Source organism: Pteropus vampyrus, unplaced genomic scaffold (assembly GCF_000151845.1).
Source record: "Pteropus vampyrus isolate Shadow unplaced genomic scaffold, Pvam_2.0 Scaffold137, whole genome shotgun sequence".
Classification (NCBI taxonomy): Eukaryota; Metazoa; Chordata; class Mammalia; order Chiroptera; family Pteropodidae; genus Pteropus; species Pteropus vampyrus.
Window position 1 is genome coordinate 1,329,725 of NW_011888918.1, and position 27,725 is coordinate 1,357,449.

Genomic DNA, 27,725 nt, shown 5'->3' on the forward strand with positions numbered 1-27,725 from the left:
ATATTTTGGATATTAGGCCCTTATCAGAGGTGTTGCTTGCAAATATATTTTCCCATTTAGATGGTTTTCTCTTTACCTTGTTGATGATTTCTTTTGCTGAGCAGAAGCTTTTTAGTTTGAGGTAGTCCCATTCATTTATTTTTGCTTTTACTTCCCTTGCTTTTGAGGTCAAATTCATAAAATCCTGTGTAAGTCCAAGATCCTTGAGTTTAGTTCCTATGTTTTCTTCTATGCATTTTATTGTTTCAGGTTTTATATTTAGGTCCTTAGTCCATTTCGAGTTACTTTTGGTGGATACACAAATTTTTTTTATTTTTTTACTTCCAAGTATGTTATATTCTTCCATATACTCTGTATATCATGAGCTTGCATATTTCATGAAACTAGTCTTTTCCTGTTCCCTTTGATCTTTGGGTTTAGTTTGACTATTCTAAAGTTGTATTGTATGAATTTAACAGCCTTCATCAAGACAAGTTCTCTACTTTGTAGATTTATTCAGAAATACTTTTCACCTATAAGATGTTGTGTTTAACTGGCCCCGAAAGAGCAGACATTAAAATGGCAACTGATTGATCCATTAAAAAAATAAGACCTTGGGCCTTAAAAGTCCAGGTATTATATGAGATGGTGGAGAGGCAATGTCTGGAAGAGACAGTGGGAATCATTGGACACCAAGCACATCAGCTTCTAATAAAAAGGCCTTGCTTGGAAAGACTCTAGAGGATGTACCTTAGGGACAAGTTCAGTTGAAGTAAGGATACAAATAAAGCTCTGGGAGATGAGGCTGAATATGGAAGGGAATTAGTGGATATGAAACGATTATTTATAGAAGGCACAAGGTTTGATTTGAGGATTGAAGGTAAGAGAAGGAATAAGGAAATTCAGAACATTATGGGACTAATAGTATGGTAATATATGGAGTTCAGGGGGCTTACACACTTGATGCGACTATTGAAAATAAAGATAAGAGGTTTGGTAAATTTTGTATCAGTTTTCTTTTAGAAGAATGAGCATTAACCTAGTGGTAATCTTGATCACTTATTACTCCTTATAGTTGCTAATTTTTTTTCACTTTTATTCAAACCAAGTCACAGCAAGCTGAGTGATCATCATTATTAACAATCTCTTATTAATTAGATACAGATAAGATTAGACATTTTTTGGTATTACAAAATAAGGTGTTTAATTTAGATTATCTTTGGTTAGTCATGAAATATGATGTTTTATTCTCATTAAATAAATTAGGCAGATCAACCTAACTAGAGCAAGTCAGTTACCACAGTTCCAACATTATGGTTTTTGTTTTCTTATAATTTGTAATGAAATTAATATTACATATTTCTTTTGTTTTGAAAATATAGAACATGTGTATACCTTTATTGAAAGGCAAAGGTGAAAATATTGAAAGGATTTAGCAAATAAATTATTCATAATTTGATTATTTCATTTTGGTAATAAGGAAGAATAATTGTGCTGTGTGTTTGAGAAATCAGGAGGGACAAAACAGACCTTGACACTTCCTTGCTCAGACTTTTTTCTTGGCCTCAGAGTTATGAAGTCCAGGGGCCTTCTCCATTGATTAGAAGGCATGTTTTGGTGTAGAAGCAGTACAGGACTGCTGGTTGTGATGACATGACTTCTAGGACTACTTGGAGGAGTATTAGTACTTCGTAAATACAGTACATCCTCCATGTCTGCTTCAAGGGGCTTAAATCATTCGTGTGTGTAATAGGTAAGGTCCCAGATGTCTTTTGAATGGGTGTCTTAATGTTTCCTTGGTACTTAGAGTGAGGTAACTTTCTGGCAGTAGATAAGCAGTAGTGGATGGTACTCTGTGCTTTAGTGGAGAGCAGTTGCTCTAATTTAATGTAAAGATAGGAGTCTGATTTCCCAAATCTGCCCAGTCAGGAAGGGTGTTTCATTGAGTGTGAAAGGAAGGAAGTATTTGTCTAGCTCCTTTGGAATGATCGATGCCACCTTTCAGAGTTGCAGAGATAGCCTGCAGTTAGGTCTGTTCTTCACAAGGTAAAAAAGTTGAGTCAGAGCCCCTTCACCTGGCTGAATTCATTGTCTGTAGTCCTCTCTCATGGGCTTCCTGTCCTCCGATCTCAGTGTTTGTTCTCTCTGAGGGATGACAGGGATGCATGGCCATCACTCACTCCTATAGTGCCTTTATATGGAGTAAGAAAACGCACCCCTTCTTCCGAGTGGATACTGCTTCTCCCCAAGTATATGATGTACTGAATGGGGTTCTAGGCTGGATTTCAGCCCTTGTTCTTCCCCCACCCCTTTTTCCTGGGGAGCTCATGCTGCTGTACATTGTGGCCAGGGCAGGAACCTGGTATCTGTTCAGGGTCATGAGCTCTAATGCCTGTGTGGATGTGTGTTTATCCTTTATTATTTGTTACCCAAATGATTTTTGCTCCAAATGCTGAATGTCCTTGAGATTTCAGCTAGAGCCAGGAACACTGGTAGGGAGAGTAGTGCACTTAACTTTAAAAGTGGGAATTGGTCTCACCCTCTGCCCAACTTCCATTTAATCCCTTCAGACTCTGATCAAAAAAGTTATCAAAGAATCGTCTTTGACCTAGGGACTCCCAGTTCATCTTGACACCCAAATTTTGTCCAAAATTGCATTTGGCACCAGAGTAGAGCACAAGTTTCTGCCAAGTTTAATGTTGGTAAGGGCGGCATGATGAGGACCCCTCCCCCCGACCACCCACTCTTCACTCTACCCCAGATCTGTGCCTCAGACATGTGTGGAGCGGCTCCTTTCATAGCTGAACCCTGCTGATCTTGGCAGATTTATAATAAATCAAGATACTGAGTGTCTGAGGTTCAAAACTACTTCTTTTCTCACTGGGTACTCTGCTCTCCTTATGGAGGTATGAATTTGTCTTCCATTTTTGACACTTTAGAGCTCTTTGGGAGGAGGTGGGAATAATTGGGGCTTTAGAGTGAGGCACTCCTGGGCTTGAATATTGTCACCTGCAGCTTATTAGCTGGGCAAGTAAATTACCCTCCTTAGCTGGGCAAGTAAATTACCCTCCTTAGTTTTCTTGTCTGCACAGTGAGAATCATAAGAGTTCTTACTAGGATTGTTGTGAGGACCAAATGAAAAGATTTCTATGAAGTGCCAGCACAATGCTTGGTACACAGGGGAGTTCAAATGGTAATTGTTATTATATTCAACAAGAGATGACTGACAGACTTTTTAGGCCTCCTCTTCCAAAGCAGGGAGCATTTATAAAGTCTTACACTTAGCTTGAAAACTGAGTGCCATAACCATTTACAAGAGGGAGAAGAGAATATGTTTTTTCAGGGTGGTTTGTTTGGTTCATTCATATCTTGTTGGCTTTAATGATGAGAATAAGATAAGACATGGTTATTGCTCCTAGGAACTTACACTTCTGGGGAGACAGTCATATAAACTGGTTACTGGAGTATAATCAAACCTTATGGGTGCCATGATAGAAGTCACTCAGGGATATGGTAAAGTAAGCAATCTATCTTTGATAGCATCATCCTCTTTTTTCCTGCTTTGGGCTGAACTTATCTTTTTACAGTAAGTATGGGACTGAAGTAGATGGGGGAAAGCTAGACTTTGGCATTATTTAATTAAAAAAAAATTCTTGAAGGATTGATGGGTCCTTGGAAGAAATTAGAGTAAAAGAGTTAGGGAGTATTTCTTTGGCTTACTTTGAAGTAATGACATAAGGAAGCAAAGGGAGGTAATGGAGAGAGTTTAACCATGTAACCATGGTGCCATTGATAGCTTATTGTGTGACTCAGGATAAGTTATTTCATCTCTCTCAACTCCTGTTTTCCTTATATGTCAGGAGGGGACATAAGCATCTGTCTTCCATACTCATAGAATGTGAGGAGTAAGTAGGATCATTTATGTGAAAAGTGCTTTGGGAAGCATCAAGTGCTATCTACATAATGGTGGAGTTGAGAGTACGTAGGTAGACATTTCCCCACTCTCTTTATAGAGGAAGATAGCATTAAGAAACCTGTGAAAGAGTTCAAGACTGAGCACATGCTGTTCCCTCTTGTCTTTCAGACCTCTGCTCTTAGTTACCTGCTCAGAAAAGCTTCCATGACCAACATATCATTCTAAGTCACTGTAATCTGTGCATTACCTTCCTGGCTCTCATATTTTGTAATTATATGCTTGTTTGCTTACTTGTTTATTGTCTGTATCCTTCAGCAGAGAATATGCTCCCCAAGAAAGGGCAGATACTGTGTTTTCATTCACCATTGTAAAATAAAAGCCAAGCAAAGGGCCTGACATATACTACACACTCAATAAATAATTTGCCGAATGAAGTAAAAGGCAGCAGTGAGGACACATTGGTCTTCTGTCTGGAAAACAGCTACTTTGGAGATGCACAGATTCAGATACATATTCTCTTCTTGTGTGGGTACCCAGATGCAGAGAATTGTCCGTACCTGACCCTGCTAAAGCATCACCAGATTGCAGGTTCTAAATGCCACAGGATGGATTCATGACTTAACTCTACCCTATGCCCAAGTGGCTCTATCTGTCCTCTAAGAGACCCTAAACTCACTTGCATTCAGGTATACATTTAATGTGGTGAGTCTGTGCCCTAAAAAGGGAAAACTCACCCCGGACTCTGGAGATTTGATAGCTTGCTAGGCAAGAAGCATGTGTCCTATGTGCTATTTATAAAATGCACCACCCTAGCTCTGGTCAAAGACTGCGCCCATTGGGCTCGCATCTATCTGCCAGATCTTATGCCAAGTAGCTCTGTGTCAGGGTATGTGAGGTGGAGCCTAGATTCCATTCATGTGTCTGCTGGGTAATCCTCAGATTACCGTTCTAGCAGGACCCTGAAAAGATGCCCTTTTTGGTTTATTTTTCACTTTTTAAAAAAATGGTAGTGTAATATATGTTTTTAAAGTATACGAATTTTAAGTTTACAACGAATTTATGTATATATATAAACATCCATATATATCTGACAGGATTCAGTTACGAGTCGAGCCACTATGAAATTGTGGGGATAAGGGATTTATTGTAGGAATTAGACTTTACACAATTATGGGAGGAGTTGAGGAAGTGAAGGTCCAGATAGGGGTGTTGGAAACCAGAGAGGAGTCACTAACCAGTCAGCCTGAAGTCGGCATGGGTAGGCAAATCAAAGCTTATAGGGAAATCTGAAAAACCAAGCACATCCAATGCCCGAGCAGGGCCATCAAATAGGAGCTTCTGGAGAGCCCTGTGGGAACGTGTTGCCTCTGGATAACTTCTGTCTGATTGGGTCCACAGCCAGTATCTGGTGTTGGGCCTGGGGCTGTTGTTGGTTAGCAGGGTAGAAGAAAATAAGAACTTGCCAGGCACCTCTGTCTCTGTCCATCACTACATTTGACTGCTGAGACCTTCAGAAAGTAACGGCCACCGCTTTAATTCCATCTTGCAAATCTCATCAAGGTCTTCTTTTGGCTAATTCTAACTTAAAACTCTAACTGGAAATTCTAGGAATCCTAGTTCCCAGCTTAACCAGGCTGACACAGCACTGTCTGGCATACTGTGTAACCACCCTCCAGATCAGGGTTCCAAAGGCTCACTCTTGGCCCTTCTCACATAGTAACACCATCTCACGATCCCCAATCACTATTTTGACTGACTTCTCACTGCAGTTGGTTTGTTCTTGCTCTTTATATACATGCAATGTGTTCTTTTTTTGTATCTGCCTTCTTTTGCTCAGAATTGATCTATGAGTTTCATTCACGTTGCTCTATGAGTTTCATCTATGTTGCCGCATGTTACAGTAGTAGTTCATTCCTTTTCGTTGCTGCATAGTATGCCATTGTATGCCTATAACTGCAGCTTATTTCTCATTTTGCTATTTTTGGTCATTTGAGTAGTTTCCTTTTTTGGAGTATTATGAATAAAGCTGCTATAAATATTCTTGTTTTTGTCTTTTGGTCAACATAGACATTCACTATTTGTTTTGGATTTTCCCCCAAGAATAAAATTGCTGAGTTTTATGGTAGACATATATTCAGCTTCGAAAGCTACTGCTAAACAGTTTTCCAAAGTGGTTGTACCAGTTTACAGTCTAAGTGTTCGACAGTTCCAGTTGTTCCATATCCTTGCCTACTCACGATATTGTCTGTCTTGAATTTTTGTCATTCTAATGGGTGTGTGATGGTATCTCTTCGTGGTTTTGGTTGACATTTTCCTGATGATTAATGATATTGGGCACCTGTTTAGATAGATGCTTTTTGGCAGTTTAGATATCTTCTTTTGTGAAGTACCTGGTCATATCTTTCGTCCATTTTTCATTGGGTGTCTGGTTTTTTTTTCCCCCGTAATTGGTTTGTACGACTCCTTTATACATTCCAGATATGAGACTTTTCCTGGTTACAAGTAGCCCTTTCTTTTTAAGCAGGTATGTTCCTTCTAAAGCAGGGGACAGATAGGGATTTCGGAAGTTGTGTATTGCTCCTTTTTCAGGGAATTAATACAATGTACGATTGGAAGTTAGCAACCCAATTAATACATGGTTTTAAAAATAAAATATTGGACCCACAAGTATTTCTACTGCTTTTTAAAGATATAGTTTATCTTGAGCACTCAAAGTATATACTCATAAGCCAAAAATTTAATTCATTCATGGAGATTTGAATGTTGGTTGTGGGTCTGACACTGCTAAATGCTAAGGATAGAAACTTAACTAAGAGAAACATGCTGTCCTCTAGGAGCGCATGGTCTAGTGAGAGGTGTTTGGGGAACAGAGGAAAGGTCTGTACCTAGGAAGAAGGAATGAGCAAAGTTGTTCAGAGAAGAGTTCAGAGAAAATGTGAAACTAAAGCCCTGATGGATGAGTAGGTTCATATTCATCACCTACCTTAGTACAGAGAAGATTGAAGGAGGATGAATATGTGTGCATGGGTGGGGAAGCATGTTTTAGTCTGAAGACAAGATGTATAGGAAAGACCATGGCATGTCCTGGAGCAGCAAGCAAATGCGAATGGCTGAAGCAAGGGGTACACGTCGGGAAGTAGAGAGTGATGAGAATGGAGGGGAAGCAGGTGCCAGCATGGGCTGGCAGCCAAGGAGTTTAGTCCGTCAGTGAAATGATGTCTTTCAAAGTGTATAAATAGGGGAGTGGAATGATTAGATTTGTTTAGAAAGATCACTTTGGAAGAAACATGGTATATGAATTGAAATTTCCAACTTGAGTCAGAGTCTATAGACTTGTATACCCATATTCATAGCAGCATTATTCACAATGACCAAAAGATGGAAACAGCCCATATGTCCATTGATGGATGAATATATACAGACAGTGGAATATTACTCAGCCATAAAAAAGGAATTAAGTTCTAGTACATGTTACAATGTTGATAAACATTGAAAACATTATGCTAAGTGGAACAGGCCAGATAAAAAGGGATAAATATTATACGATTCCACTTATATGAGGTACCTAGAATAGGCAAATTCATAGGAACAGAGAGTAGAATAGTGGTTACCAGGACATAGAGGGGAGGGGGACATGGAAGAGTTGTTGTTTAATGGGTGCAGAGTTTTTGTTGAGGGTGATAAAAAAGTTCTGGAGATCGTGGTGATTGTTATACAACATTGTGAATGTACTTAATGCTACTGAATTGTACACCTAAAACTGGTTAAAATGGTAAATTCTGTATATCTATCGATCGATATATATATATATATATATATATATATATATATATAACCACAAAAAAAATAATTAAAAAAAAAACCTACATGTTGGATCTACATGTAGGATATGTCCAGGAGACAGTTACAGAAATGGTCCGGAATGAAATAAAAAGAAAGAGAGCCAAGGACAGAAGATTGGGAGCCCCATTATTTATCAGTATGGCAGAAGTCAGAGGAGCGGCTAGAGAGAAACCAGAGGAAGCGAGTTCAGTTGTATAATCCTTTGTCCTTTGCCAAATTGGCCTTTTGGTTGCTCTTAGTGAAGTCAAACTTCTCTCTTGGGGTTTTCCTTCTCCAAGCCAGGCTGTTCTAGAAGGGCACGGGCATCTTGGAGTGCTGAGATGAGTAAGATGAAATGAACTCAGGGAAGGATATTCATTTCCAAGCATTTCAGCTGTGTATTGGAAAATCGTAGACCTTTTGTCTATCTGTGCTAATTTTCTGATTCCACTATCCCCAAGCCAAGCCCAGTTGCACGCTTCTCATGCAGGGGCAAGATGCCTGTGACTTCATTCTCTGCTCTGCTCTGAATTCTTCCTGTTGCCAAATTGGCAGCAACATCAAATGGATGCTACCTTCTTTCTTTGTATCCATCAGCCTCTTAAACCCGACTAAACCATACTTGTCCTCAGAGTTTGGAGTTACCAAAAAACCCCTCTAGAGTGATGGAAATGTTCTAAAACTAGATTGTGGTGATGGTTGCATAGCTTGGTAAACTTACTAACAATAATTGAATTGTGCACTTAATACAGATGAATATTATTGTGTATAAATTCTACATCTCCTCCAGCTCTTAGCACTGTGCCATCTCTCCTGCCTGTGTGCTACTCTTTGGGGGCAGCCAGAAGCCCTACTCAAAGTCCTAACAGTTCTTGGCCAAAGTCTTGCAGAGTTCTGATGTCAGGACTTTGGCACAGCCTGTGACTCTCACCTGGCTCCTTTCCATTTGCCCTGCCCAGGATATCTAGCACCTACCCTGACTGGCATATCTACCAGGAATAAGCAAGCCCATTTCTGTTTGGAGGCTTAGGCTCAGGTTCTCCAGGCCCCAGAGGCCCATTTAATAAACTTTATGGTTTATTCAGGTCCCATGACTCTTTTTTTTTCCCCCTTGCTTTTTGATCATTTTATTGCTCTGTTAACACCCAGGTTACAGGGTAAACAGAGAACTTCCAGGAAACAAAATCTCTAAGTATGGCCATTTCTCAAAAGTTCCATTTGAAGGTTCACTGGGAGAGGAGGTTAATTAATGATTCCAGTTGTCTCTGTATTTGCTAACCTCTTCATCCTCTTCTGCTTTTTTCCCAAAAACTATCTGGGTTTTGAAAATGAGATCAGAAAAGTTTTCCTGCCTTTTCCCCAAATGCCACTCTATCCAGTTGGACTATAGTAATGTGAAACAAGTTTGGTCCACTCTCTGATTATTACTTTCTCTTCAGGAGTTACAAGCTTCATGATGGCAAAGATCTTATCCACCTTCACTATTGTATGTCAATGCTTGTCACACACTGGGTTGTTAAAAAACAAACCTGTTATTAACAGAGGTTGAGGTTTGAATATGAACAAGTGGGTTAAATTGCCACACAGGAGGCAGGCAGGCAGAGCAATGAGAGGATACCTTTTTTGATATCATTCTGGGATAGTTATTGAATTCCTATTGCCCTCACACTGTAGTGTAGTGTAGCCAGCCAGTCAGTCATCAGAAGCCCTTGCATGTAATAAGTTAGGCAAGTGTTTAAAAAATCAGGTAGTAGGCAAAGAACAACTTGTAACCTGAAACTCTGTTCCTGCTGGACCAGAGAAGGATGCCTAAAGGTGGCACTGGCCTCTTGGCCATCAGGTGTTGCCATCGTAGGATAAAGGTAGATGTGCAATATTGCCTTTAGGCCCTTTTGGGACTATGCCACCTAATCCTTTTGGTGCTGAATTGAGTAAAGATTAATTAGTCTTCTGTAGAAAAACTTTGGTAGGTTGTTGGCCTTGAGCCCAGAGTAGTGGGAATTTTGGAGTCTAAAGGTCTCATGGCAGTTAATTTGGGGCATTTGGTCTTGGGAAGAATGAAACTAGAGTTTTGGCTGTACCCCATCACCCCCTTGGCCAGGGTGGGAGGTCATCCCTAGGGTAATGGACTGGCATAAGTAGAAGTTGTGGACTGTACACTTTCATGAGCCTGCCAGGGAATAGCTTGGAGAATTTGCAATATTCCTTAAGCATAAGAAAGAAAAGCTTGTTGTTATTCCCTTTCTTTGGATGTTTCATTTCTAACCAAGTGGACTCTTTCCCATGTGAAGGGGTTGGGGATGTAGCTTCAGGAGTGAGCATCAGTGTCTGCTCAGCAGGAATCAGTAGAGGGTGGGCCTTGAGGAGCATTTGATCCAAGGAAAACTTATGTTTTGTTGAGAAAATTATGCCTGAGTACCATACCTTTTTAAGCTAATTTAGGAGGGAAAGTATATTCTATAGAGCTGGTTTAAGATTAGCCTTCTTGTTTTCTTTCTGCTTTGGAGACAATTGAGGTTTTCTCTATGAAAATAGTTGAAAAAAGTCAAGGCCTTTGTGCCAGCTAGCCACACTCCCTTCTGTGGCCTGGAGCCAAGGCAGATCTAGTCAGTTTGCTTGATGCTTGGGGTAGAAGTAGAGGGGGCACATCTACCTTGTTGGAAAATTAAAATACTTTTCCTTTGTTAGCTGCCAGCCTCCTGAAACAGCTTAACCATTCCTATTTTGCAGCCAGTCTCCTTAGAAGAGGACATATTTTTCCTTGGGTTTATCTCCTCCTTCCTTCCTCATTTCCATCTCCAAGAACCCTGTGGGGTATCTTATGAATCTTCTCCTAAAGCTTAGGAGCCTTGAAATCACAATACCAGTGACTTAGGGATCCTCTGGTATCTGAAAAAGGTGAATATCATCCTAGAATGTGAATTGAAAGCAATAGTCTTTTTCAGAGATGCCTTAGGGAGCTCAGTTTTGCCCACTTCCTTGTTCTTCTCTTAGCCTCTAAATTGGTAACAAGTTAATAAGGAACTAATCATCACATAAACACCTTTACTCCTTTTCTGTACTTCTGTGACATTAGCTATTATGGCCCAAGCAAGCCTTTCATGTATCTTTTCCTTCTTTCCTGGCACCTGCTTTTCTGCTAGCATATGTACTAATTTCAAATATAAAAATAAAATTACTCTTCCTGCTGTCACCACATGAGCTGATGGGTAGATGGACATGGATGTAATTCCAAAAACAGGTAGGAAGTATTGAAGGGGAGGTATATAGCAAGGTGAGAAGAAGCACAGAGGAGAGAATGATTTCAGCTTTGTCTGTGGGTTGGGGTAGATCGAGTCATTTCAGCGTAGTCTGGAATGAGTAGTAGGAATCTCAAGTGGACAGAGAGGAAGGACATGTTAGACAAAGGGGAACAGCAGGAACAAAGTTGAGGAGGCTTCCAAGACTGGGGTACATCTCCAAAACTGCAAGTATGGCTGAAGAAAATGGTTTGTATTTGGAAGCATGGGAATAAGGCTGTTGCTAGATCTTTATGGGCCTTTTGAACCTTGCTAAAGGTTTGGATTATTTCCTAAAGACAGTGAAGAGTTGTGATGGGATCACATTTGTTCTTTAAAAAGAACACTCTAGCACTCATGTGGAGGATAGATTGGGAGGAGTTAAGATTAAGAGGCTATTGAATAGTTCAAGTTAGAAATCACGGGTGCTTCCACCAAGATAATGGTAGGAAGATGAACTTTATAAAGTAGAAGTCCTAGAGAGTTAGAATCAACAGGACTTTGATTTAGTTGATTGGATTGAGGAGTGTAGACAGAGAGGGTCTGGGATGACCCCAAATTTCCATTTGGTGGGTGGATAGTGGTGGCATTTAACTATATGAGGGGCTGTGAGTTGGGAAAAAAGAACAGAAATGTTCCGTTTTGGATTGCTCAGTTGAGGTACCTGTGGGATATCTAGATGAAGATGTTTAGTAGCATTTGGATCTCAGGAGCAAGGTCGAAAAAGATAAAAGTTTAGGAGTTGTTAAGTTTTATGAAAGAGAGGAGCAAATGAACAAATTGGAGACATCTCAGAGAACTGAGCAGCAGTGAGAACAGTAGTAGGAGAAGCAGGAGTCAGAGCCGAGAGAGGAAAGAGCTACAGAGAGGAGACAACTAAGAGGATTGAAAAGTATCTGAGCCAGCCATTGTCAACTTCAGTAGAGTGTTGGAGACAGAAGCCAGATTGGAGAAGGAATGAAAGATGAACAGAAAGGAATCATTAGGAGATCATAAAGTGGTGACAGCAAAAATAGACAGCTCTTTCAGGAAGCTCAGTTAGGAAAGTAAGAGGGGTAGCCAGTAGTAGCTTGAAGGGCATACACATTAACGGGGGAGAGAGAAACAGGGCGGCGGGGAGTGGGGTGGGATTGCTTAAAGATGGGAGAGACTCCAGCATATTGGTAGGCTAAGGATAAACTATAGTGAGGAAGTTTAAAATGCATGATGGATAGATGGTGGTGATGTTTGTACAACAGGTAAATGTACTTAATTCCACCGAACTGTATACTGGAAAGTGGTTAAGGGGATGGGCTGCACAGCCTAGAAGTTGGGGAAACCCTTCTCTGAGGCAGGGGAAGGGTAAGGACTCTTAATTGTGAGAGCATCCTTGTCTCCCCTCTGGACCATGTGAGAGGCAAGGACATTGAGACTGGAAGAGGGGGTCTGAGAACACAGAGCCAGGTTTACAGGAACTAGTACAGGTTCCTTAAAAGAATAACTGGGCGGTATTGAGGCCCCACCTGTGGTTGGAGGTGGTGGTGTAATGTAGCCACGTCAATTGGCACTGCTAACTTTTTTTTTCTCCAGCAGTTCAGAAAAGTTGTTTTTGTCTCATCCTTGTTCCACTTCTGAAGTTGGTGTTTCAAATGTCTAGGGATCTGTCTCGATTTGCCTCCCTTGCTCTCCACCTAATCTCCAGCCAACCTTATCAGAAACTGGTGAAGAGTGAAATGCACAATAACACTTTCGCTCCCCTTTGTCATCCTGCCTTGAATAAAGAAGTGCTGCCTTTTCAGACACCCTGGACCTATGACAGCTCCGAGGTTTTCTGCCGCAGATTTTAAAAACACAGACAGCTTGGATTTGGAAATATTATGGGCCTCTCACTTATCTCTGGGGAAGTGTGCTAGAGGCTGTCGTATAGCATTTCATGACACTGATACCACTCTTCTTTTCCAGAAACCAGTTTCTTTTTATAGAGGACAGTTACTCTGAAACTATTTGACCGTCAAAAACAAAGCTGCCTCCAGGTCTTGGCTCCTGTCCTGTTCTCTTCTCCTGCTGACAAGAACAGGTCCTAAGCTGAGTGCAGGAGTCCGCTAGGCAGAGCTTGTGTAAGGCGGGTCCAGAGCAGGTAGTGGTCATGAGAAGCAGCAGGTCTCCAGAGGACCAGAGGGCAGAAACCACCTGGATTCCCCTTGTAAGATTCCTAGATTTCCATGTATGTGTTCCTTCTCCTTTCACTCTGCTGTCACATGCCTGAAGACACTCAACCCATTTTCATTTAATATGACTTCTGTCTCATATCCTAACAGAATTCTGCCTGACTTCTCGGCAGGCTGGAGAAGTTCACCTTCCTATCCATTCATTCATTCAAGAGATAGTTGTTGTGTACCTACTGTGGACCAGGAACTATTCTAGGCACAATGATATGGTAGTGAACAAAATGGCAAAAATCTTTACCCTCATAGAGCTTACATTCTGTAGAGGAAGACACAATAAATAAATAACATTTATAGTATGTCAGGTCGTGTTAAGTGCTTCAGGGAAACCAGAGAAAGAGGATCAGCAATGTGGGGAGTCCATTTTAAATGGTGTGGTCAGGGCAGGCCACACTGAGAATTTGAATATTTGAATAAACACCCAAGGGTGGTGAGAGAGTAAGTCATGTACATGTCAGCTCCATTAGGAGGCTAGCGCCCTTGGAGGCAGAGAGGTTTTTTTCCTCTGTTCATTATATTAGAGGCTAGAAAAGTACTTGGCACATAATAAATGATCAGTAATATCTGTGAATCCATGCGTAGATCTGGGAGAAGAGTATTTCACACAAAGGAGCAGCATGTGCAGAGGCTGAAGTGTGGGAGAGATGTGTCTGGTGTGTATGAGGAATAGCAAGGGCTTAGGTTATGAGCAAGGGTGTAGCAGCAGGAGGAGGTGAGAAAAGTAGAGTGTGAATGGGGTGCAGATCTTGCAGGGACTCCCCAAGACCTTTTTAGTGGTCCATGAGGTCAAAAGTACTTTCACAATGATACTAAGGTGACGTTATTTGCTTTTTCCAAGTTTGTGTGCTCATACGTGTACAGTGGAGTTCTCTAGAGGCTACATGATATGTGCTGTTGCAACAGATGGAATGCAGAAAGCAGATATGAGAATCCAGCTGTCTTCTTAAACCAGACATTAAGGAGATTTGCAAAAATTTAAAACAAGGTCACTCTTCTCATTAAATATTTGTTTTGGAAAATATTTTTTCCATAAATATGTTAATTATGTTACTGTGTAATGGATTGTTGTTTTGAAAGAAATTAATAAATACTGAAATTTTTCTCAGTTTTAACTTCGAATTAGTAAATATTGATAGATCTTTAGGTCCTTGGTATTTTTAAGGTATATAGAAATCCTGACACCAAAATTTTGTGAAACATTCTTATTGGGCCTTGGAGGCCATTTTAAAATGTTTGTTTTTATGCTAAGATGGGAGCCACAGCCATGGCTCTAGCTGAATCAAACAAGATGAAATTTAGTGAAGATAGTTAAAAAGTCCCTATAGGTCTTGAAAACAACAAAGCACATAAATACAGAGTGAGGGAGACGTATTTTAGAGGCAACACATTAGTAATAAGAGGACTTTGGCGTTTGTACTATGTGGTGTGTGTAAACAACTAGGGGCACATTCCAGTCAAGCTCTTTTCTTTTTCCTTGGAGTTTACAGTACTGAAAGAGGTAGACAATAAGCAAATAAATCCATATATACTGTGTCAGGTGAATGCCAGAAGAAAAATAAAGCAAAATGAAGGGAGTAAGGAGTGATGGAAGGTGGGTGATCTTTCATATAAGTGGTCAGGAAAGTTTTCTCTAGCAAGGTGATATTTGAGCAAAGACCTGAAGACAGTGAGGAAGAAGCCATATGGCCATCTGGGTGGAGAGCATCAGGCAGAGACTAGGAATGTCAAAGACCCTCAGTGGGCAGCCTGCTAAGGGTGCTTGATAAACAAGAAGGAGGCCAGTCTGGCTGTCACCTAAGGAACATAAGGGAGGGTGGTAAGACATGAGCAAGGGATGGGACAGGGGCAGGTCACTCGGAGCCTCATAGGTCATTTTAAGGACATTGGATTTAACTGAGATGGAAAGCCATTGGAGCATTTGAGTACAGGCATGACCTGATGTGAGTAACATTTAAATGAATGTTCAAGCTGCTGTGTGGAAAATATTCGAGGTTGGGGTGGGGGGATTTGAACAGTGGAAGCAGGGAGAGGCTATTGCAGTAAGTCAGGGATGGTAGTGATGATGGAGACTTTGACAAGAGTGGCAGAGAAAGAGATGGTGAAAAGTGATTGGATTTGGGCTGTCTTTTGAAGATAGAACAGACAGGAGTTACTGAAGAATTGACTATGGGATGTAACAAATTAGGATAATTCCAGGGTATTTGGATTGAGCAGCTAGGTAAATAGTGGTGCCATTGCTGAGATGCATAATACTAGAGAGAAGCAGGCTGGGGATAGGAATGGGAATCAAGAGCTTCGTTTTGTGTATGTTTAGTTTGAGGTGCCTGTCAAATTCCAAGTAAGCAATTGGTTATAAAAGTTCAGAAGGAAAAAAAGAAATATTTAGGCGCTGCTATCTCTATTGTTAATGCCATTTGAAGCCATGGGACTGGAGGAGATCATCGGGGCAGAGCTTTTTCAAAGTAAGTTGTGCCTCATGAATGGGTCATGAAATCAATACAGTGGGGACCAGCAATTTAAAAAATGAAATAGAACAGAATATCTCAGTAGTAAGGGTAAATTTTGTCTTGTGAAAGTTTTTAAAAATTACAATTATATAAACATATACATAGAGAGAGATAACTGTGTGTACAATTTAAACAGTTTGAAAGCCACTGATGTTTAGGGAGTGGATGTAGATTAAGAAGACCCAAAGACTAAGTGATCCCATAGTCATTTCAACATATAGAGGTTGGGGATATGTGAGGGACCAGCAAAGGACACAGGGAAGTGGCTAGCAAGGCAAGAGAGTAGTATCCTAGAGGCCAAGAAGAGGGGTGATCAGCTGTGACTTGCACTACATGTGGATAGGTTGAGGAAACTAAGACTGAGAATTTGGCTTTTATTGTTTGGAAATTATGCGTGTCCTTGAGGAGGCATTTCCATGGAGTGGTGGGGATGAAGCCTAATTGTTGTAAATTCAGAAGATAGTGGGAGAAGAAAAAGACCAGTAAGGCGCTAGCATCACCGCCTTAACTCCACCTCAGATCATCAGGCATTAGATTCTCATAGGAGCCCTGGTCCTTGGTGCCAAAAAGGTTGGAGACTGCTGTTCCAGAGCACCTTTATGGGACCTTGCATTTTCCCCAGCAGCTCTACAATCATCTTTATAATGATACTGATATTCCTTTGGACTGCTGTAGCTTTGGTGTTCTCTGAGCCCTTGTGCTGCAGTGGCCGTAGAGGTCATTCTGCAGTGGCCCTAGAGGTCATCATGCACAGCTGCCAGCCAGATCACGTCCTGAGTCTGCACAAGTATAGGTGGCTTAGTAGTCCTTTAGTCAACAAAACCGCATGGGGCGCATATTATATGCCTGGAACTGGGTACAGAGTGCTGAGTAAAGTAAATGGGAGCCCGTTCTGGTGGAGGACAGCTTTTGGCTGCACTTTCACAGAACCTCAGTGAGCCTTTTCTCCCAGTTAGAGGCCCTTTTGTCACCCTGAGAGCCTGGATCATAGCAATGCTCTCAGATTTGTGGAGCAGGAAGGCGTTGGTCTTTTAGTCTCTTTGTAACTCAGCTATGTACTCTTGATAGTGGTTAGGTTGGGGTTCACTTCCTATCCTGCCCTGACCTCCTACAGTAAATGCTGTAGGATTAGGTGATTCTGAAATGCTTTGTGATTGACTCCTTGAAGGTGTTGCTGATGGCTAGGGTACTAGAGCCTGCTGAAGAATGCAGACTGATAACTACTGTTAGTACTATTTTAGTTGCTTAGCTTTTCAGCAGCCAATAGGAAGAATTACTGTGCAACCAGACCACCCTTACTACCATTTATGAAAGGGCTTCATTTCAAAGGAGCAGATACAGCGATAAATTGTGAGAAGAAAAAGAATCCTGTATTGTGTGTCCTTGCTAAATTTACTTGAAACTGCATATCCATTGATAACTGGACTGCTATCTTCCTAGCAGACAGGATCTGTCTGTGGTCTCTGTAGACCTGCCAGCTCTGGCTCTCAGGGAGCAAGGGCCTGGAGCATGCATTCTGATAAGCTTTAATTTCTCACACTGTATTCCCAGGTGGTTTTCATAATGGTTAAGGCCTTAGGCTCTCAAGTAGACAGATATGGATATAAAAAAACATGGCTGCACTGCTTTCTTCCTGTGTGACCTTTCAACTTCTTTAGCTGCAGTTTCCTCATCTGCAAAATGGAGATAACAGATTTTTACCTTATGGAATTGTGATAAAGATTAAACGAGATAAAGTATGGATCTTACAGCTAGTAACTTCTCAGTATGTTAGCTGTTTTTGCTGTTATTAGTTGAAGTCCTTACATCTTTCTTGTTTTAACATCTCAGTTTGGCAGGAACTTGTTAACATAAATTTTATTCCTTTAGCCCCTCCCACCCAGTGCCATTATCACACCTTCTAGAACAGATGGAATGGGGAGGGTTAAGAGTAACTATAGAACAAAGAAAGTTTTGAAGCATTTTTCTTTCAAAAACCAAAACTTCTGAGCTCTTTCAATCTGTTATATAAATTGCCATTTATTTATTTAGAGTATAACCTTTTGTTGCGGTAATCATAAACAGAGTAGTAATAACAATATTACCATTTATTGGGTCTATTGGGTCTCACTATGTGCCTGGCACTGCTAAACAGTTTACATTCATTACCTCAATTCTTGCAAAGCCTGCAATTCGGTGGCTATTACTTCATTACACAGATGAGGAAACTGTAAGACATAGGCCTTGACATTGCTCTTTTTGACTCCTTGTTTCTCAGTTGTCTGGGGCATCAGCATTGCATTTACTGGGTGTTTGGTTCTTACTTGGACTTTTTAGTGTTTATTTGGGTGATGACCACAAGGCAGAGGTCACTTCATTTCTGATTCACTTCATTTCTCCATTGTGTAGGTATTCTTAACTGGCTTTTCCTAAAGAAATATGTAAGTAGTTAGCAAAGAGAGTAAAATAAAAAGTTAGAGAAGGTATAACATAGGGGTTAGGGCCACATCAGTGTCTTTCAGAATTGGAGACTTGGAAGAGACGCGGGGGCTGATCTGGTCCAGGCTCTTCTCAGAAACCCCTAGAGTGGGCCATTCCACAGCCCCAAAAGTAAGGTGGTGTGAGAATTCTTAAAAGTGCTACATTATTGCTAGTTGCTCTTAAAATATCACTCCCTGCGCAGGCTGACCATATCACTGATACCGTTTTGGGTAGACATTAGAAATCTCTGTAACATCTATCCCATTCTCTTCCACCTCCCCAGCCACACAGGCCAAGGCTAATGCTTCTCCCCAGAACTGGTCCTTCCAGTATGGAGCTGTTGAGCTCCCATACAGAATCCCATGAGGGGATTCTGTTCTCATCAAGTCCACAGGAAGAGGACATTTCCACTACAGGTCAGGCTGTAGCTACAAAGATCTCGTACCCCTAAGGACGCTGCCAGTCCTGGAGGAATGGCAGAGACAGATGAGGAGTCGTGCCACGTGACGGAAGAGCAGCTCCACAGACTGGGCAAGGGCATGGAGATGAGGGTGGGGCTGGTTTCCTATTTCCTTGGCATCCTGCTGAGTGTCACTTTGATGCTAAATAGGATGGAAAATCAGAAAGAGCCGAGAATGGGATACCTGTAGAACCAAAAATACATAAGAAAAACTGCTTTCCTTACTGTAGTTTGAGCTTGTTCCTGGGTACCCAGAGAACCTTATCTAATGTCTGTGAGAGACAGAGAAAAGAAACTATTGGTCCAGGAGCTGGGAAAGCAGTTCGAGGCAACAAGGAGTCTCATTCCCAGGTGGTCTGATTCAGTCAGCTCATTGCCCTCCCCCCGGCCCCTCCACCCCAACCAAGCAAGGGCCTCAGTTTCCCTATCCACAGAAGACAGTAGCCTGAGCAGGCCTTGTTTCTGAGGCAAAACACAAAGGAATCTCTATGATCTGAAGGCATTTTTCATCTAGGTTTCCTCCCAGTGACATTCCATAATACGCTTCCTATATGCCTACTTCTAAGATCTACTTAGACAAGTCACACCTCTGACTGAATGAGCTAGGAAAGGAGTATTTCATAGATTTTTTTATAAGATTTAGAGATTTGCACGTCTGCCAGTATATTAATGGTGCAGTGGCTAGGGAGAAAATTAACTAAACTCAACTCTGGTTTCATACTCTTGAAGAATAATTATTATTTTGTTGTTTTGTTTCTCTTACCTTTTTCTGTTTTTAAAGCTATTTCTCTATCCCTTGAATAACCACCTACCTATACTAAGAGCTAGAGGTTGAGTATTCTTATAACCAACCACGAGTCAATGACAAGAGACTTTTTGCTCTTGTTGTAAATAGAAACATAAACTCTGCTCCTGCATGTACTCCATAGGCAGTCTCTCCAGCACTTTACTCCACAGCCAAGGGATGTGCAGGGCTTCTGAGTCAGCCATCAGCTGCCACGGGACAGAACATGCAGGATGTTGTCAACTGGCAGGAATTGCACTGATGCCCTGGGAGCTTGGCATCACCTCCTCTTCCCTCAGTCTCCTCACTTCCCTTATCCCTTCCTTCCACACCTTGGCTTTTCAGTCCCCAGGATTCTGGCACCTTCCGGCCAGGTTTCCTGGTCTCTAGGTTCCTGTGATTTTATTTTCCCAGGGTACTGGAAAGTCAAGTACACAAGGGTGGTCCAAAAGGGGCATGATCGGAGTTTTTTGACCTTCAAGAATGAGGGAAATGAGAGCCGTAACAGGAATGGCCCTTCTGCGATTCACTCCAGCTGCTCTGAGTGAATCAGAGTGCCTGATAAGTCACCTTGCTAAATGAGACCATCCAGAGTCTGGCAGAGCTACAGGATAATGCTGGAGCACTCTCAGGGTGTCTTCCTGCTGTGGTCATTTGGCTTGCAAAGTAAGAAAAGTGAGGCAACCCAGGGGAATTAATCTTGTGTAGTCTTACCTTGGGTGCCTGTTGCATTGTTCCAGAAACCAACTTACCTCTATTTATCTGTTGTCATTAGTGACCTGCAGGTCAAAATCCGTTCAACTGGGCACTTAATACTTGCCTGCCACTTGGAAGCAGGCCTTGTGCAACTGTCTAAGAGCTATAGCCAAAACTTGTTAATTTGAAAGTATTTTATATCACCAGAAGGGGTAGGGGCCAGTTATTAATGAAGATGTTCATCGGCAGTGGGGTATGATTTGAAAATTCTCTGTGGTGGTTAGCAGCTCTTTGGAAGTGAATGTTTACTTCAAACAGAGTGGGCTGCAACCATCCAAGCAGGTATTAGCCTACCCAGTAGAAGAATCCTCTGAAACAAAAGCCTGAGACTCTTTTAAGGAAGTAGGAGCAAAAGGCAGGCGTTATGCTAGGGGAAAGGCTTTGAGAAATACATGTCGCAGGATCTTTAATGTGTCGGTTTTAGCAAGAAAATTAAAGTACTGGGTGCCCCAAATCCTGGCGAGGAGTGGAAGGTGGCTGCTATTTACAAACAAAGAAAAATCATTTCCTTTCTTGACATGAGGCCAAAAGATCAGACCAGGTATATTCAAAGTTTTCCAAGTATTGTGACTCTTGGTGAAGTTATAAAGTTGATGATAAACACAAGTAGAGTATACGGGGTCAGGATCACAGAGACCTGTCTGCTTGCCAAAACAGTAAATAAAAGCTACAGAAATCCCCACAGAGAGGGCCCCTCCTGGAGCAAACACTTTGTGACTTTTGTTTCTACTTTTTGGTTGTGACTTATTAACCCTTTCTTCTGCCTCTGGATAAACACATCTGGTTTTTTCTGCCCTACAGCCATCTCTTGACTATCTACTATTTCTAAGAGATGAGCCTTAGCTTGTAAGAAAAAGAATGGACTCTTTTTAGGAACTTTCAAATATTTCTCCTGCTACCTACTGCTACCTAGAATAAACTTTTATTTAGGGGAAATTGAAGATTAGTTCAATATAATTTCTTTCTGGACTCTTGGCCATGGCAGATATTGGGACAAGCTGTGTTTCTTAGTAGTGTAGTTTTCATATCCGAAGCCAGGAGGGGTTGTTGAGTAAGTCATATATTTGGAAGGAAAAGCTGAGACAGTGTCTTTTGGGTAAAGACACTTTACCATCTTTGACTTGGGCTCCATAGTACACGAAGAGAGTGTGTCTGTTGACCTAGAAAACAGAAAATGTCAGTCTCTTGTATTTAGTTATTTCTTTCATGAAACTTAAAACCCATCTCCAGTTGATTTGGTTTCACCTTATAATATCATGGTGAGGTGCGGAGAGAAGCAGAATGCTATTCTGCTTCACAGGGGTGGGAGGAGGGGCGTTCTTTTGCTCAGTGGCCTACCCAGTGTAAGACATTCAGGACAGAACATGGGTCTTTTCCCATGTTCTCAGTCTAGAACTTGATGCCTGTCTTCTGAGAAATAATTTCAGTAGCACATACGTTTTGCAGGCTCCTACTACCCTTGGGTTGGTTCAGTAAATAGTGGGTTACTTCTTGTTTCTACACCTGAACACAGCTTCTATACCTTTCCTCCATCTGCTCCCATCTCCAACAGTAAATCCTCTTTAAAACAAAGTTCAATGCAGTCCTGTTTGTCACACTAGTGGTGAATTGGTGATGCACCTGTGATGGACCATCACGACTAGAGTACCAGGAATGAGTACTGTAACCATTAAGATTTTCTTAGCACTAAACTCAGAGAACTTCAGAATTGGAGGAGAGTTTTAGAGATCATCCAATCTAACCTCGTCGTCTCAACACAAGCAAAAATTTAGGCCTGGTGAGGCAAAGTGACTTATTCAGGGTCTTGCAGTCTGTACCTGGCAGTCATGGTATGGTCTGAGAGCAGTGAGAAAGCTCGTCGCACTGCCCTGCCCTACCTCTCTGTTCTTCCTGTGGCTTAGTTTTGGTCTTTGGACCGTTGCCTCCTACTTCCCAATAGTAGTTTTAAGTAGTGATGATAAATAAAATGTGGCACAAAAGTGATGAAACACACCCAGGGGAGTGAGTGGATAAGGAGCACATAAGATACCATCTCCCATCTTAAAGCTGCTGACCAGCAAATACAGGATGGTGAGTGTGTGAATGTTTTTGATAAGTGGAAGGTATAGACATCATTACTGTCAAATATGCCTATGGCAAAGTGGAATGGCTATAAAGTCTTCCCACATGTGCAGTGGCAGGATGTTTTTAGTCCTTTAAATCCCTCCTGACTTTGACACGTCTGAGCTTTGTGCTTTTGAGACTACTACGCTACTGCCCTTTGTTTCTCTTCAGACCTCTCTCCACTATTCCTCATAATCTTTTTAGAGAGCTCGTCTTTCTCTGCCAGCTCTTTACAAGTGTCTGAGTCCCAGATCTCATCCAAAGCCCATGGCCCTTCTCTTTCCACAGACTTCCTTGTGTGATCTTACCAGCTGTCATAGGTTCCGCTACCACCCATATGCTAATGACGCCTAAATCTGGGGCAGGCTCCCTAGCCACTCCACCAAGCTTCAGATCATACCTGCCTATGTAGTGAACACCTCCTCTAAGGTGGCACAAGTATAACGGGTCCAAAAGGGAACTCCACCCTCACAAATGAGTTCTTCTGTTTTCAGTCCATTGGTCTGGTGTCACTGTTTACTCAGTTTAGTGGCCTAAACTGGAAACCTGGGGATCATACATTCTCTTTCACCTGTAAGAGTCACTCAAAAGCCTTCCTGTTTTACTTCCTTTCCCACGTGCTACCCTTCTTCCCTGCCTGCTAACTCTTACTTATCCTGAGAGAGTCAGCTGTCATCTCTCAGAGATTCATCTTCAACGAGGACACCCCTGTCCCTATGACTTAGGTACTAACATTCTGTTTATGATGAGTTTTTACTTTCAAGGATCTTGCAGTTTATAACATAACTGCAAGATCCTTGAAAGTAAAAACTCATCTTTCCATTCCCAGTGTTTCGCTGCCTAGAGTATAGAAGGTATGCAATATACATTTGTTAAATGAATGACTAGAACACTTATGAACTCCACTTTGAAAAAGAGTTATGTTTCCTAGAAAATGTTTATAGATGCAAATTTGGATTTGCTAACCATTCTTTTTTTTTTTTTTTTTAGATTAATGTGACAGTGTCAGGTGGACCAACAGCCATCCCACTGCCCCCTTTGTCAGGGAGGCACTGAGAGTGGGGAAGCATGGAGGAGAGTAAGAATGAGACAATGAATCGAGCGCATGCCCTCTTTGACCGGTTTGTGCAGGCCACCACCTGCAAGGGAACCCTCAAGGCCTTCCAAGAGCTGTGCGACCACCTAGAACTGAAGCCTAAGGACTACCGCTCTTTTTATCACAAGCTCAAGTCCAAGCTCAACTACTGGAAAGCCAAAGCCCTCTGGGCAAAGCTGGACAAACGAGGCAGCCACAAAGACTACAAAAAGGGAAAAGCATGCACCAACACCAAGGTAAGGCTTTGGCTGCCCTCAGGCCCTAATGTCACTGACCTATGGACTTAACCAAAAAAGAAAAGATTTTGAGTAGAAGTAGGCCAAGAAAAAAAGATTGACTAGCTGTAGACTGATTGAAAAGTAGAACAAGTCAAGCCATGCTCTAGTATATGAAGTCATGTTTATACCTTATTGAAGGTTTGTGGATCCATTACTTATGTTCATTTGACTATCTCGTCTGTCAGACCTTATTCTTATTTCATGTGAATACATATTGACATTCAGGGTTTCAACTATTTAAGAGCAACTGAAGTCAAGTGGTATAGCGACTTTTTTTGTTTTGCTTAGGCTGTTTGGAATCTCACACTGTTAGGAGGATGCAGGCCACTTAGCAAAGAAGTAGCCAGGCCCCGTTAGCACTCTATATGAACATGGCTTCATGGTGCTTGTCTTCCTTCTAGAATCGGTAACTGGTAAGGTATAGATAGTATTTGCCAACTTGGGGATTCGCCACAGGCTTTAGACCTCTTTTCATCCATAGTCCAAAGATCCGTTTTGATAACCAAATTATTTATTTTGTTTTCTTTTTCACAATCTATAGAAACAGTGTTTCCATGAAACGGGTAGGCCTGGGCAAAGACCTGAGACGTTCAGTCACCTGTGTGCAGGGATAGGTGTGAAGAAGTGGAAAGAGAACAATACATTTCCTGCTTTCCTCCTTATATAAGAACACACCTTCTGGGAGAAAAAGCTAGAGGGAAACAAAGTTGTGAATGACTTCATGACTATGTTATTAATGTTCTTTTATGAGTTTTAATTTGCCCTGGTGTGGGTGCCTAGAGACCCATCACGGGTGGAGTTGAGTTTGGTTAGGTAATTCTTATCAGCAAAATTCAAAGGCGTGACTTTTATGAGTAGTGCTGGAGTTTTATTAAGAATAAAAGGAATTCAAAGCCAAAAAACATTGCATGTCTTCTTTTTCTTCTGCACATGCAATGCAAACTAATTAAGGTGCCCCATCTCACTTTGAGTACTTCTCTGGAAAATGGATTTTCAAGATAATTTTCCTGGACTTTCAGTCTAAAGATGTGATTTTAGAGCTCTTTTCAGCACATAAAACTTTGGCCTTTCAAAGTTGTCTCTTAGGAATCATTTGAGTGGAAGACCCGTTCCAAGATTCTAAGGTTGCCTGGACTCTGTATTTAATAATCTACATCTCCTCAGACAGAAATCTCCTTGACTTAGAAACCTTCCAAAAGGTCCTCTCCTATCGATGAAAGATGAAATGTGATTTTTAAATCGTTTGTTGAAATGATAAACCATTTAAATATGTTGCAGATCTATGAGGTGAACACGCGCTAGGTTTCTGTCCAGCACTGACAATTAAAAGTCTTCTCTCTCCATAGCAGCCACCAGCTTTTCTGTCATGTCATTGCAGGTGCTCCACTATGACCCAGATGGGTTTGAAATTTTCTTGGTAGTGGGGAGAATAGCCCTATTTGGGGGCTTTAGGGAATGATGATTATGAGACCATGAAACTTTTACAGAAATGTGAGCTTTCTCAAAAGGCGCTGTCTTTGCTCTGAAAGCAGCTATATTTTTCAGTGTCTCATCATTGGAGCTGGCCCCTGTGGTCTTCGGACAGCCATCGACTTATCCTTACTGGGAGCTAAGGTGGTCGTTATTGAGAAACGAGATGCCTTCTCCCGCAACAATGTCTTGCATCTCTGGCCATTCACCATACATGATCTACGAGGTCTGGGTGCCAAGAAGTTCTATGGCAAGTTCTGTGCTGGAGCCATTGACCATATTAGTAAGTAAAACCAGTTCTCCTGCAGGATCCTGCCCTTATAACCTTCCAACTTATTCAGTAAAAGAGATAGGCAGGCTATCTGAGGAATTCATACTGGACAGCCCAGTTTGTTCTGATATCACTAGTATCTTTTGTTTAGAAAACATGCTTTGCTTGGAGTCAAAATACCTACCATGCAGTGGTTCTGTAGCCTAGGGCTCTTAACTACAGGAATTTAGCTTAGGGATTTCTAAGTTAGGTCTTGGACCATCTCTCAGCACTTGGCCGTGGTGGGATAGGCATTGGGGCCAGGCTAGGAAACAGATGACCAGTGTGGGCCTTGACCCTCTGATGGTTCCTAGTCCAGTGAAGGAAGCACAAGGCATGCAGCTCTTTGTGATGTGATTTGAAAGATGCTCTACTAACATAAAAACAAAATGTGGGGACATAATTCTAGGGAAACCACAGTTACAGAAGCAGACTCCTTGTTCTCTGACTGGCAAGTCGATAATGCAGTCCCTTTGATTAGGCGATTCGCACGAGGTCTACAGCTTAGGAAGCTCTTGCTATACTCTTGTCATCTCCAAGCTCAGCTTGGGCCTATGCTTTTCTGAGATCCAGTAGAGTAAATACAAGTCAATGCAGTGATTTTGTTTCATGACTGTGTATGTTCAGGAAAACAGTGTCTACATTATGAAGTTGAATTCTTGTTTATTGATCATCATTAATGATTCCAGGGAAGCTAATCAGGGAACTTTAGTTCTGAGCTCCTCTAGATGTGCTCTGTAAATACATTTAACTACTGAACTTTTTGCTATTTGAAGTGGCCGTGCCAGTTTACTGAACACTGAGCACAGCTGCCACATTCCACTGGCAGAGGAGTTGTACCCTGCCCATCTGTTGGACTGTATTGTATAAAGCATCTTGGAACCCAGTTGTCTGCAAATAAAAAATATGTGCTAGCATGGGATTTAATGAGTCTGCACATGTGACTCAGAAGGGTGCGGGTTGTGGTAAGCTGGGAAAAATAACTGAATGACTTAGAGGAGAATTTGCATGTATTCCTAGCAGATTAGTCACAGGCTGTAGGTAAGATTGGTCTTAAGAGAGGACCAAGAGTCATTAATTCAGTGGATTTGTCTGCCTTATGTGTGGCAGAATTTGTCTTGGAGCTAAGGCAGTCCTACATCAGGGACTAGAGTTTTAACTCAGTATACCTGGGACCGCTTCCATGTCTGGCACCTAGTAGGTACTAATGGGGAACAGTAAATAAATAAATAAACTTCACTGTGATAATGAGCAAGATTTTCAGTCATTTCGAGTCTTAGTTTCTACGGTTGTAGACCAGTGGTGGGAGGCGGCAATGGTAAGAGGCTACTAAGCTTGCATTGAGGTTTCCCCTTCCCACTTCAGAAGAATGTGTGACGATCAGTGAGGTAATAAGATGAAGGAGAGATGCAGCGGGAATCTGAGGAAGTGGTGCAGCCCCCTTTGGATCGAACTGGAAAGCATACCCGTGGGTGCACATCTTCTGCCTCCTCTGGTAATTAGCATGCCCTGTAAAGATTGTAGATTCTGCTATATAGTTATGGCTCTGACCGAATCTTTTCGGCCACAATCTCATGTTGTCTCAGAGCTTTTGGTTGTTTTGAACACCTCACCCAAGATGTAGGAGTGGCTTTGTGGGTTTCTCTAGATTATTTCTTGCTCTCTATAAAGAAAGAGCTGTGGAACAAGGCTTGGAAAATGTCTCCTGTTACAGGAGCTTTGAGAATCTGAATAAACTTGGTGTAGATGGACAGATGGGAACCTGAGCAGTGACCACTGACTGGTACTCTCTTTAGTGTCCCCTCACTAGTGTAATCTTTTTGTTCACCCAGGTATCCGTCAGCTTCAATTAATACTTTTGAAAGTAGCCTTGATCCTAGGCATTGAAATCCATGTCAATGTGGAATTCCAAGGACTTGTACACCCTCCTGAGGACCAAGAAAATGAACGTGAGTTGGATTGGACAAAGGAAGGAGGGATAAAAGGGCATTGAATGGTTGAGAAAAGATGAAATCAAGGCAGAAAAGTATGAGTCTACAGGTTGTTTTTAGAACTAGTTAAAAGGGCCTTCTCTATTTGTACAGCCGGTATCTTTTGAGAAATGTTTGACTTAATGAGGGAGCCTTTGACATAGTAGTAGACATTTCAGGCACTTGTATTCATTACAGAAAATCATATGGTGGGAACGTTTCTTTGTGAGCCTTTGCCAAAGCCTCTTTCTTTCTGTGGTTTGTTCCCCATGCTTTTAAATGTAGTATTTTTGGCTTGGAGGCTGTTTACCTGAGTATCTAGAGATGTCGTA

At 41.6% G+C, this 27,725-nt stretch overlaps 1 protein-coding gene across 29 annotated transcripts in view; it reads left to right on the forward strand.

Annotated features, from left to right (window-relative positions):
• MICAL3 (microtubule associated monooxygenase, calponin and LIM domain containing 3) overlaps positions 1–27,725 on the forward strand; it is a 188,579-nt gene that overhangs the window by 49,856 nt on the left and 110,998 nt on the right. For 28 of the 29 annotated variants that reach the window (XM_011367775.2, XM_023535148.1, XM_023535149.1 and 25 more), the window contains 3 exons: positions 23,260–23,601; positions 25,189–25,396; positions 27,256–27,372. In XM_011367775.2, coding sequence (XP_011366077.1) covers positions 23,338–23,601; positions 25,189–25,396; positions 27,256–27,372 — 589 coding nt within the window. In that variant the 5' untranslated portion in view covers positions 23,260–23,337. Of the gene's footprint in view, positions 1–18,184; positions 18,197–19,555; positions 19,559–20,086; positions 20,095–23,257; positions 23,602–25,188; positions 25,397–27,255; positions 27,373–27,725 lie in introns of those variants that run through there. The other variant, XM_023535147.1, reaches the window with a different exon arrangement.